The following is a 12680-nucleotide window of genomic DNA, read 5'->3' as shown; positions in this document are numbered from 1 at the left end:
GCGTTGGTTTAACGTAAGAGACAAAGTCTTTGTGTGCAGAAAATGAATCAACAGGTCTGTCAACACTTGGACACATAAGGAGGAAAATGGTAAATGTAATCACTTTGTAAGAATTGTGAAGATAACGCACATTTAATGTATTTTTCAGTCTGAGACGTTCTACTGTTCCAGGAAGTACATGTTTAATAGTTGTGAGTTTTGCAGGTAGTCATTGGTTTTCTACATACATTTTACACTATGCTCCTGCACAGTATAATCTTAATTTGGTGCATGTTCAACAGAGGTGAAATTATAGCTGAGCTTGCTGTACAAGAGCAAATTTTTAAATGACACAGTCCCATAAATCATATAATAATCTCTCTTATTGGTCAGACCCTTAGCATGTTTTTCTGTATGAGCCCTTACTGCTTATGAAACACGGCGTGATGGACAGCTACCTAATATAACATTCTTTAAAAACCTGGGATGAGACCTGCCATTTGCAAAACGTTGGTCAATTAAATTTTTTTTTTCATGGCTGAAAAATTTGTCAAATTGTCCTGAAGGTGAGCTGCTTCAGAGGTGTGATTGTTTTACCTGACCATTCATATTACTGTATACTTATTTGGTCTTTTGACCCTACAAAATATTTGCCTAGTTCTACGTCAGTCGCTTCTGCTATTGTGAAAATTCTTGTAGTATCTTGTTTCAGAAAAACTGTCTTGAATAAGGTGGACTTTCTAAGGTTTCGGGGGTGGACTCTAAATGGCACTGTCATACATCTGTTAATTTGAATCCTGTTTTTTGCAACCTGTTTCAACAATGCAAGTATAGAAATCTGAAGGGATCTAGATCACCACTGCAATTTTCCTCTATACATTCACACGTTCCACATGCAAATGCAGAATATGCTCTTAAGATCATATGGTTCTAGTGTCAGCGTGCCCCTATATACAAACAAACCATGGTTCTACAAGTCAGCAGGGATTGCCTGTTTTTAAGACTGAAGATATGTACAATTTTCTGTACCTGTACTACATTACAATTTTTATTATCTCTATATCTTTAACTACAGTACATTGGAGTCACTACCCGGAAGAGAGACCGAGACTCCCTTCGTGACTGATTTTCCTTGACTCATTTGCTAAAGACAAAACAAAGCTCAAGTCATTTTAGCATAAACAAGCTAAAAAACAAGAAAATAAACCTTGAAGGACAGGGCAAGTCACAGGAGTCCTATGACACTCAAGTTGGTGGCAACAGTGATTACAATCTCCTTACTGTCTGATTCATCTCCAATGCCCTTTCACACGGGCTGTAAAGAACTATTACTCTAAGGTGAAGGACATTTTCAGTGCGTATGGGACAGTAGATATGTATCATTTTCTCATATTTTGTCACATTATATTTGAAACTAAAATGCTTGGTATGCATATTATTGTACAGTATTTAGAACCAGGAAACAATTCATGGATAGTATTGGCTAATAACCCTTTCACTTCTTTAAAAGTACTGAGTTTTGAGATAAAGATGTTCATCTATTACTTGAAAAATGATATAAAGTAATTTAAGTACCTGATCACCCAATGAACAGTAATTGCTGTTTGGTATGATCAAACCAGACAAGCAGCATATATTCTAAGGCTAATGGAATGGAAAACTACACATAAAACATTTCCACATAGTAGAGACTTCCAGTGTGTGGCATTGTTCTGAATAACACTACTGGCACGATCTTTGCCTTCATTCCTCTGTCACAAATGTGGCCTGAAGCCCTGAGAGGTGTACTAATATCTGGCATTCATGCTGGAAGTGAGTATTAGAGCTGGTTATACGTACACCGGGACTTCTAGCTTAAGCTATTTCATATTGTATGATATAATTATTTGTTAAAATAATCATGTCATTTTTCTCATAAAAAATATAGCAGTATTTTTGTATAGTATTTTGTGTTTTTAAAGTGCTCAGTTTCTACCTCCACAGTTTCACTTAGTAATACAAAACATAGCAATATAATTGTAATATAAGTTTTAGATAAAATATTTACTCTAAATATGAAATTACTGCTTTTGATACATTACAAAGAAAAACATAAACATTCATGCTCCCTATTTAAACATAGATTAATATACATGAGTAGTGAGTCTTTTAAGGTCTTCAAATACTTAATGCCCTTTTCCGACTGGGTTCAAGGTGGCTTTGGGTTGAGTTTGTTTGGTTTTGGGGTATAAGTTTGGGCCTCATAGCTGGTTTGGTTCCTGCCACTGGGTCTGTGAAGTAGGGTAGGCTTGTTATGGAGTAGAAAGAAGGTTCTGCATACTTCTGTGCCTCAGGTTGGATTATGTCCCCAACAGTATATGTGCACTTTTTAGAATACTCATAAATGTTCTTCATAAAGGCATCTCTGGTGTTGTAAGTTTTTCGAAAGATGATACTATAGCATTTTGGAAGGAAGTGGCAACTTAGAATGCCATAATTTGAGATCAGGATGACCACCATCTCCACAGCTGGGAGATACTTGCCATCGGTGCTGATGTAGATGGGGATGAAGATGACCCAGGCGATAAGGTAGATGAGCATGCCAAAAGTGATAAACTTTGCTTCATTGTATTTTTCTGGAAGTTTCCGACCCTGGAAAGCTATGATGAAACACAGCAGAGCCAGCAGGGCAATGTATCCCAGCATTACTGCGAATGCCACATATGACCCTTCATTGCATTCTTCCAGGATGTATTTGGTGTAGAGAGTGAACGTTTTGTGCGGGCTCTTCAGGAGCAGCCAGCATGTGCAGATCACACCCTGCACCGCCACGCAGGCACACACAACCACGTACGACTTGTATAGCCGCCGGAGCACCTGCTGCAGCAGCAACTTCATGTGGAAGGCCAGGAGGATCTTCAGAGACTTGACAAGTATGCAGGACACACACAGCGTGAAGCTCAGGCCGTAGAGCACCTGCCTCACTTTGCACTGCGCGTTGGTTGGCTTCCCCACAAAGAACGCCGCACTCATGAAGCTACCCACCAGCGAGAAGAGGATCAGCTGGCAGAGGGGTCCACCGGCAGCCTTTACCACTGGAGAGTCACGGTGCCAGAGGAACAGAAAAGACACCAGGCCAACCACAAGCACACCAATACCAGCCAAAGATAACAGCATCACTGCAAAGCCATCATTCCAGGGGAAAAATTCCAGAGTCTTCAGCTTACACCCCGAACTTCCAGGATCTGCCCACTCTGTGTTGCTGTCACAGGTGTAGCACTGGTCCATGTCTGAAAGAAATTTGCATTGCACTGTAAAATGCAACAGCAACTTCCACAAATCTAGGTTAGGCTGCAGAGAAAAGAAAACCAGAAGCTTGTTGATGGAGGTTCAGTAGCTGCTCCAGATATTTTAATGCTTCTGTTTGGTTTAATGGATGTCACTCACCTGTGTAGTTGGTGTATTGGTTTTCAGCGCAATCAATGCAGTCATAACAGCAGGTGTGTTGACCCTCTGTAGTCTTCTTGAACTGGCCTGGCTCACAGCTGTCTGAGCACCTTGATGTTATGTTCTAATTACAGAACACCAGCCAGGACAAGATTAACATTTTTTTCCTTTTGAACTTTACACAGTGAGCTGGTTAATTCTTTAAATTCCACAAGCTTACAACCTTACAAATATTGTGAATATTGTATTATTTCTTAATATAAGATTTGTTCTTGTGTTTTTATTTTTGTTTGAAATAATTTAAATGGAACAGGAGTCAGTGTTTATGCTTACTAGTTTGAGGTTTGTGATAGTCAAGCTCCTGTTGAGCTGGTGATACTCAGCCACTACGTTCTGGGTTTTGAGTTGTCCTTCAGCTGTCTCCCACAAGGTGATATCATAACCCAAGTTAATGTCTCCGTTTTCGTCAAAGGTGTATGAATCGCCTTCTATCTGAAAAGTGCTATTCCTCAGTATTGGCAACAGCTGGAACAAAGTAATTTTTTTTTAGATGAGTGAGCATGAGCAACAGCTTCTTGTACAAACCTTTGCTGTACTATTTTACATAGCTGTCTATAATATAAATTTTTCACACAGGCAAAGAGGAAACTAAAGGTAAGACTGTAAATAAATTAAAAAATCTAAGTTCACCTCCCAAGGTTCGATGGCTCCAGGGACTCTGCAGTTTCTGTGGCTGCACAATTTGGCTACCGCTTGAGCAATCGCATTCACTGCCATCTCAATGCTGAACACCACACCAGGAGGTGTGCTCCTAATTAGCTGATCTGTTATAGCTGAAACATTTGCCTCACTGATATTATGGGAATCTCTGAAGCTGGAATAGAGCTCTTTCAAGAAGGAGTTATTCCTCTCACTGTTCAGATGTAGGCTCAGCAGATATTCTTCAAAGGGTGTGACATCTCTGAATTTAAACGAGAACCCCACCACCCAGCCGATGTGGTACAGGTCCTCGTGACTCAGCACTTCCTCATAAGTGGACCAGTTGTCACTCGCCACCCAGACATGCTGGTCTTCTTGGTTCCTCACCAGCCCTCTGAACAGGCGACTCATGTGCTCTGGCTTGGCAAACGACACCACCACTTTCACCTTGGAGTGGGTGTGGATGGTTGTAATGGTCTGGCTGATTGTAGCATGTAGTCTCTGTTTGTTGGTGATGGAGTCAGGGAGGATCTCTCTGAAGGCCACGCAGATGCCTACCTCCAAGGCCTGTGACACAAAGCTGTCCATGGCAGAGCGACCATAGTCTCCGTCGGTAGAGACTACACCCACCCAGTTCCATTGGTTGGCCAGTAGAAGCTTGACCATGGCACTGGTCTGATGCACGTCACTGGGGACTGTCCGCGAGAATGCGGGAAAGCGACTCTTGTCACTCAGAATGTCGGCTGTGGATGCATAACTGATCTGCATGGAGGATGGATAAGAAATTGAGTAACTGCAATTTGTAAAAATTGTATTTCACATCTGAACTAGAAAGTCCTCTGCTGTTGTGAGAAAATCTATTTTTATTGTTGACACTTTTTTCCTTTCAAACATCTAGGACAAACCAACAGCAAAACCATAAGATTTCTCTCAACATCAGTGTGATGTTAGACCCAATACCTGTGGAATTAGCTCCAAGTTAAGTTCTCTTGCTACTGCGATGGACATTTCGGAGGAGTATGCACCAATTACAGCTGTCATGTGTTGAGAATTTTGGGATGCCCTGCTGGTAGAGCTGCACTCCGAGTGTCTCTTGATGAAGTCCTCCATACCACGCAGAGCAGCTGTGACATCAGAACATGTGTCGTGGATGTAGTATCCCAGAGTGACACCCAAGTGTCTTAGTAAAGGGGAGCTGTTCACTTTCTCCACAGTGTGGATCATGGCCAGAGACTGGGTTAGACCAGTGGGACTGAAGCTATATGTAACAAAGGACACATGGATCAGCTAAACCAGGAAACAGCCACCTATAGCCATGTACAACATAAATCTAAAACAAAGCCAAACTAACCATGAGAAAGCATCTTCCCGACAACCTCTTTGGTCAGGTAGAAGGAGAATACATGTTAAATGGTGAGTTAGGCTACATGTTTGTTTCTAAAAATACTCACCCGATACAGGTGGGGTTCTGGGGACCAGAGAGATTGCCTATATTTTCCACTCCATCGTGAATGGGAAAGAGACCTCCGATGAGAATGTTTCCAGGTGCCACAGCTCCTGGACGTCTCCTGTCTTGCACAGTTGCCTCAATGACAGGATCCATTTCCACCAGGAGCATCAAGGTTAACACCAGCAGGTATATCATGGCGCCGTCTCACACTGCGCTCTCTTAGTTGCCTGACTGGTTCTGTCCCCTGCATTTTCATTTAATGTAACCTGCTGCTCCATCTACACATGCCCTGTGGAGAGGAGATCGCACACGCCCTACTTAAACTCCTCCCCTAAATAAATCACTCTCCTATCCACAACACTTGCATATCTAACCCCTCCCCTTCAATAAGAGTGCACCCCTATTTTTCACTGTCAGAAAGCCTTTTCTTTGGGATGCCTTAAATCTACAGCATTCTGAGGGTATCTGAAGCTGCATTTTTACAAACAGGTTTTAAAATGCATTTTAATCTGGCCCCTTTAGACATGCACAAGCTCTTATGCGCTTGGAGGTGAAGTAGAATCCTGGATAGTAGATGGCAAGAGGATGTCTGGTACAAGCTGTTTTTAAAATCTATAATATTGTATATTATAATCTATAATATAATGTAGTATTGTATTATAATCTATAATATTGATGCCCTGCTTTCTATTCTCACTGTCTTGTCTATTCTCTGTGGTATATATCAGCACTACAATAGGGAGAGAGCCCTTCTTCCTTTGTGCAGTTCACCTGAAAACACATGCAAACACAGCTTCTTATAAAGCAATATTCTTACAGCAATGAAGATGACTAAACTACATACATCTAAGTTGAAATAAGATGAACCTAAATGAAGAATTTGTCTTTATACTTTTATGAATTCTGGCAGTTTCTGCAACATTTGTAAGATCGTGAACTACTATTAGTGTGCATGAGTGTTAAATAATTCTGAGACTATTGTTTTGAAAACATGGAGAACAGTAACTAACAGTCTATCGTACTGTTATAGAACACTGCAATGTGAACGGTATCGGTATCCCTACTTAAATTGCCACTAGAGGGCAATATAATTCTAAAATAAAGCCACTCCAACTCATTTACAGGCGGGCTGTGGATGAATAAAAAGTAAAGCACTGGTTCAGTATGACAATATATAGTATATTCAGTTCACCGTTTGTGGCAACTACTTCTATGCAGAAACAAATGAATAGTTTTTATTTTTGAATAGCAATATTTCACAATATGGTACAATGATAGTTAGTTTGGCAAGTAGTTTTTACCCTACGCTCATAGTTTGGAACAGACAGCAGCATAACAGCATAATCTTCAAAATGAATGTATTTTTTCCCATAGACTTTTTAGTTTAATTATTGTTGGTGTGAATTAACTTGCCTTTTTGACATTGACATACATGAAACCTTTTGCTGTGCTTACTCCATTAATACTAATTTAACTATTTTGTGGTAGGGAGCACAATTCCAGTTTCAAAAGAATATTTACCTCCCACCCAGCATTGTAATTATTGTCTCCAACATTCTTCTCAAAGCTTTGGTTAAATTAATAGTCCTTGAGATTTTTCTGTCATATCCCAGTAAAAAATTTTTTTCTCAAAAGTCAAACTTGGCTCATTTTCTTGCTCTTTTTAACACATCCCACCATAGATGGTAGCACTCTTGAACCCCATGTGCTACAACTGTGCTCAAAGATAGTCCTTTGGCTCCAGTCTGATGGTCACTGAAGCTGTCAGTAGTAGAGGTTCAGCTACAGATCCTTCATCAACATGGTGGTAAACTGCTAGCGGTACTAAATCAGCTGTTACATTCTTGAAGAACTTCTCAAGAACATGCAGCATGCTGCTAATGTGCTGCAAACCATGAGACTTACAGTTGCTGTTGCCTTTGGTGTAGACTAGACATCAGTCTCCAGAAAGGGAATGAATTGGCGAAAGGATTCTTTACTTCCTGTATGTAGTTTTTTTGAGGGATAAATGTAAGAATCAAATTCATTAGAAAACTCAAACCAAATGAAGGTGATAAACCTCCAACCCCCTGTTGGCTAACAGATAAATTAGTTTTGGTTCTTCTGTGTTGACCCCTGTAGGTTTCCCTCCCTTTGACAGATTATGTTCAGTGCTGCAGTAAGGAGCCATATGGTGCACAGAAATCCAGCTTGCAGAACTAAAAAAGAATGAGGTATAACGATACTTTTACAGTAGGTAGTGGGGTACCACATGTCTGAAGAACAAAACTATATGTTCTTAATCTCTTTTACATATTTACAAAAGATATAAATGGGCGGTGAAGTTTTTTTTCTTTTTTTTTTCTTTTTTTTTTTTTCTTTTTTGTGCAGAGAATTTCATTTAGCATTTCTGCTTAATGCTAAAGTATAGCACATCTGCAACCTGCATGATGCAATATTTGGTATTATTGTTACAGAACACCTTTTTGCACTAGTTTAATCCCTGATAATATATGTTGAATACACGTTTTTAAAAATATTTTAACATTAATAATATTTAACTGCACTGAAGCTCATATAACATTACTTACCTCACACCCTTTTTTTAGTCGTTTAAACTTAATCTCATTTAAATTTCTTTGTCTGTTTTGCCTGTCCATGTGCTTTGTCTGAAGTGAAGACCAAAGAAGATTATGCAAATGTATGCTATCTTGCATCCTGCATGTTAAACTGATGGTATTTGTTGCTAAGAAATGTACCTACAGTAGAAATAGAATCCTATTGAATGGTGCACTTTCCTTGGTAATGATTGCAATCAAAATGTCATAAGCTGTGAGTGAGCAAGTGTATACAAAGCTGCTGATCTATTACTGATGCTGCATGGTCCCATTGCCCTTTGAAAACAAGTTTTTGTGTTTGTGTGTGTGTTGTGGTGTTTGAAGTCTGGTGGGTTAAAAGTGTGAAAAGAAAGCAATTTGTGCCATCACCCTGTAATGAGATTGTTACCTTGATTTCTTCTTGTGTATAAATGCACTGAGCATCACTTGGGTTGTCACACAAGTGGTCATCGCTTGGATAAATGACTTGCTTTCCTGCTGCTTTGCCTCTTTCTAATGCACCCCTATACAAAGTTAATGCAGGCCTATCACCATTATACAAAGCAGCTACAGGCCTATACCCCTCTGTATGTCCTCATATTGCCATGTACAACTCTGTACACACCTGGTATTGCCCTATAAACCTTTATGCATGGCATTACACACTCTATAGAGAGTAACTATTTTACATTTTTACATTTAGGACTTTTATATGATTCATGTGGCAGTGATGATTACAACCTGATACAGCCCCATTCACCTCTGAAACTATAAAACCAAATTGTAATGGTACAAATACAGATTGATATATTAACATATAACAACATGTAACACAAAAAAAGCTCTTGATACACATTTGTTGGTTTACAGATTACATTCAGATCCACAGCAACTTTTATCTGCATGCCATCAGCCTTTTGGTTCCCTGCCCAACACAGTTTTGTGTCCCGTGCAAGAAGAGGTGGAGTGTTTTATTGATTTAAACACAGAGACCCAAGGCCGGAAACAGTGCAAAGGAAAGCACAGTAATTGCTAACAGACCACACTAACATGCTGTTGTGTGTGAAAAATGTATGCCATAGCTCTTCAAGTCAGTCAACAGAACAAAAATCCGAGAAATAGTGATTTTTAATGCTGGTTTTGTGAAAATCACAATGACCCAGTTTGTGCTGGCTGGTGGTGTTAACCCTGTTCAGGAGCTTTGTGTTTTAGGGTGAAGCTCCAATTCTTGCCCCCACCCACAGCCTTGATCGATTGCTATACTCTACTAACCCTGGGAACTGAACACGGGCCAGTCTGAGCCTGTCGGACCCCAGCTGCCTGGCCATTCTGGCCATTGTCCTGCAGGTTTAACTCTGCTGTGCACTTGCACGGTCACTAGCCCTGGACCGCCGCTGGAGCTTGTTAGGCTGTGCGCGTGTGTGCGTGTGCGTGCGCGCGTGTGCGTGTGTGTGTGTGTGTGTGTGTGTGTGTGTGTGTATAGAATATATATATATACACACACATACATACATACATACATATATATATATATATATATATATATATATATATATATATATATATATATATATATATATGTATATGTATATATGTATGTATGTATATATAGGAGGTAGTGGTCTCACTCTCTTAAGTCACCTGTAAAGAATGCCCCAAGGTTTTGAGAGTCACTGCACCCAGATGGCGAAAGAGAGCACTCTGGTATTTGATTGGTTGAGACTTGGTGAACCCACTATATGACCACCTTCAGAAGCTCCGCCTCCCCTGTGTGGTGTTCAGGTCAAGGCAGCAGTGCCACCACCAAGGCAATTGTTCAGTAACATGCTGTGAAAACGGATTATCACCGCCAAAAGTATATAGTTTGTGCCTTGTGGAGGAGGGATGGTTGCGTTGTAAGAGTCAAAGTAACAAGGAAATTGGAAATGTCTCAGTATTCCTGTACTGGCCAAAGTCTACAGCATTGGTCTGCTGAAAGACAATGGAGAAAGAGGGAGAGAGAGAGAGAGAGAGAGAATGTGTGTGTGGTCTTGGGGTGTGTGTGTTATTGAAGTGGAACCCATGGTAATTGCTTGTGTTTATGTTTCACAGGGTAAATGCGTATGCACTAAAGTAAACTTTAGAGGAGTCTGCCTCCTCCTGCTTCTTTCTCTCCCCCTCGCTCCCCTTTGAGAAGAGAAAGTTGTGGTACCATTTCTGTCCTGATTCTGTGGTGCAGAGGAGAGCAGGGGTATTTCCACCGCATGCTGCTCCGGATATGGCCGCTGCATACTGATGGGCATTCAAACACCCTGAGGGAGGCGAGGCTTTATATACAGACCTTATGCTCTGACACACCAGCCTGATGGCTGTGCTTGAATGGAGACTTGGTAATCTTGGCTTAAAATGCAGACGGTGTGAACCGAGGAAGGTGACAAAGGATCTGAAAACTTTCCACTGGTTTTCTGGTTCTGGTGTATGGTTTTTTTTTTTTGGAGTCACTAGGGGGAGCTATTAGTCTGGGTTAGTGCAGCATCAAAGCATTACATCATGCCACACGTGCTGCATGGAACCATCGGCAGATTGCAGCTCAGAAAAATCACAAGACTTTTTCTGCAACGTGGGCCAGCCCGTTTCCCTTGACTTGCACTTTATCCTCTGTGAAATGAGCTGTGGTATTAGCAACAGAGCAGGCAGACCACAATCACAGTTGCACAACTACTCTGATGCAGAATTCTTATACTTCCAGGCACTGGTGGAAGTGCCCCCCACCCTCCACCGATGCGGTTCTATTGCCCAGCTGTTGCTATGGCTCCCTACCCTGGATTCCTAGCATGAGTTGCAGCTGTGTAGACTGTGTCTGTCTCTCTTTTAAGTCCAGCTCAGCAGAAACCTTGCCTCCTCTGTTTCAACATGGGGGTCAGGTTTATGTCCAGAGCACTGCACAAGCTTCATGGGCCTTCAGTTGCTTCTTATTTTCTTTTATAGTTGCATTTTTTAAATAAACACCATTTAACTAATCTGTCTTTTACTCAGGCAATAGGTATTCCGGTACCTTCATTTGTCTGTTTGCTGAGTGTTTCATGTCTTGTTTGTGACCCGAATGTTGACATCACTATGAAGTTAAACATCATAAACCAAGATTGAGAGCACAAAAAAGCCAGTGTGTTACTGGCTCCTTTTTTTGAAAGATCAATTTTTAAATATAAAATACTTTATAGATTTGCTTTGTCACCAATAATTCTTAGTCAGATGTCAAGCACATTGAGAATATTGTATGTGTGTAAAAATGTGTGTGTTGGTCCACTTCTTGTTTTGTGAGGGGTGGAATCTGCAGGAGGCTAGTGATTGGACTGTCTGTCTGTATGACAAAGCTTTGCGTAGTTGGCTTTGTGAGTTAAGAGGCTCATGCTTACACAACAGGCTCTGGCTTACACTGAAACAATAAACAAAAGTAATGAAATAAAATCGAGAGGTTTGAGAAAGTGGTCAGCAGGAACTTTATGAAGCTCCGTTCACAAGGCAGCTTGAAGGCCGCTCTCAGAACCTCAGCCCTCTCTCTGGCTCAGCCAATCAAGTTCAGTGCCTACACAACAGACCAATGAGAGTACCTTAAAGGCAAAAAAGCAAAACAGTCTCAGTGAATGCAGTGGTACACAGTGTTCACACAGGGAATCCTGTCACCCCTTTCCTGTTGTCATGTTATGGTGGCCCATAAAAATCCTTACTGAGGCCTGAAAGTTAGCTATTTACCGGGCTTTACCCTGCCTCCACCCTTACCCACACCCCTCAGGTGCCCCTCCCACTTCCCTGGCCAACACACCATCCCTCATTTTAAACGTATTAAGGTACGTCTCATGTTGACCCCGAGACCCTCTCTTTGGTGTCAGAGCTGGGTATTGGCAGAGGAGAGTGAGGGTCAGATGAGCTGGTTTACCTTGAGTTCTGTGGGTTTGGAAAGGCAGTTGTAGCTCAGTGGTTTAAGGTGCTTGACTTGTAATCGTAAGGTTGCTGGCTCAAGCCCCGCCCACAGCCAAGTTGCCACTCTTGGGCCCCTGAGCAAGGCTCTTAACCCTCAGTTGCTCAGGTTGTACTCAGTCATAATTGTAAGTCACTTTGGATAAAAGCATCAGCTAAATGCCATAAATGTAAATAGAAAGGAAATGGTATGAAATGCATAGATATGAGAGGTAATATTTGCATTTTTATGCATTTATGTTGTTTTGTGGTGTCTGTAATGAACACTGTACAAAAATGGAATTAGACATTACTTATGCTGTGAATTGGACCAGACTAATGTTTTGTGCATGGACATAAGGCCCAGCATTAACTCATCACCTAGTCTACGATTATCGAGATGGCCCACTCTTGAAGCCATTAACTGTTTGGTTGGAATATTGTCCTAGAGATGTAGTGTCAAGTTCATCAGTTCTCTTCATTTTAACCCAGATAATGAGTATAAAAGTAATATATATATATATATATATATATATATATATATATATATATATATATATATATATATATATATATATATGTCACAGCTGCTATGGATCAGGTGTATGCAAAAT

The 12680-nt window shown here is 40.8% G+C and overlaps 1 protein-coding gene across 2 annotated transcripts; it reads right to left on the bottom strand.

Moving 5' to 3' along the window:
• Nucleotides 1–493: 493 nt before the first annotated feature.
• On the bottom strand, nucleotides 494–9574 carry gprc6a (G protein-coupled receptor, class C, group 6, member A). Of its 2 annotated transcripts, none has more exons than XM_027012568.3 (6): nucleotides 5556–9574; nucleotides 5065–5362; nucleotides 4096–4866; nucleotides 3739–3930; nucleotides 3406–3529; nucleotides 494–3248 (listed from the first exon to the last, which is right to left on the bottom strand). In XM_027012568.3, exons 1-6 carry the CDS (start codon nucleotides 5747–5749, stop codon nucleotides 2137–2139), a joined length of 2691 nt encoding a protein of 896 aa, XP_026868369.2. In that variant the 5' UTR covers nucleotides 5750–9574; the 3' UTR covers nucleotides 494–2136. The 2 variants fall into 2 exon arrangements, with proteins under 2 accessions (XP_026868369.2, XP_081579638.1); XM_081723512.1 differs by having other exon boundaries at nucleotides 5456–5693.
• Between the last annotated feature and the right edge of the window lie 3106 nt (nucleotides 9575–12680).

Source organism: Electrophorus electricus, chromosome 11 (genome assembly GCF_041902795.1).
Source record: "Electrophorus electricus isolate QZ-2024a chromosome 11, ASM4190279v1, whole genome shotgun sequence".
Classification (NCBI taxonomy): domain Eukaryota; kingdom Metazoa; phylum Chordata; class Actinopteri; order Gymnotiformes; family Gymnotidae; genus Electrophorus; species Electrophorus electricus.
This window is presented reverse-complemented; position numbering and strand designations above follow the sequence as displayed.

What these genes read in the sequence shown, in the direction of transcription:
- gprc6a (XM_027012568.3), bottom strand. Translation starts at nt 5,749, where the DNA reads ATGATATACCTGCTGGTGTTAACCTTGATGCTCCTGGTGGAAATGGAT. An exon ending in ACTTGGAGCTAATTCCACAG is followed by an intron (nt 4,867 to 5,064) that starts GTATTGGGTCTA and finishes TCCTCCATGCAG; the next exon opens with ATCAGTTATGCATCCACAGC. An exon ending in CCAATACACCAACTACACAG is followed by an intron (nt 3,249 to 3,405) that starts GTGAGTGACATC and finishes AATTTCTTTCAG; the next exon opens with ACATGGACCAGTGCTACACC.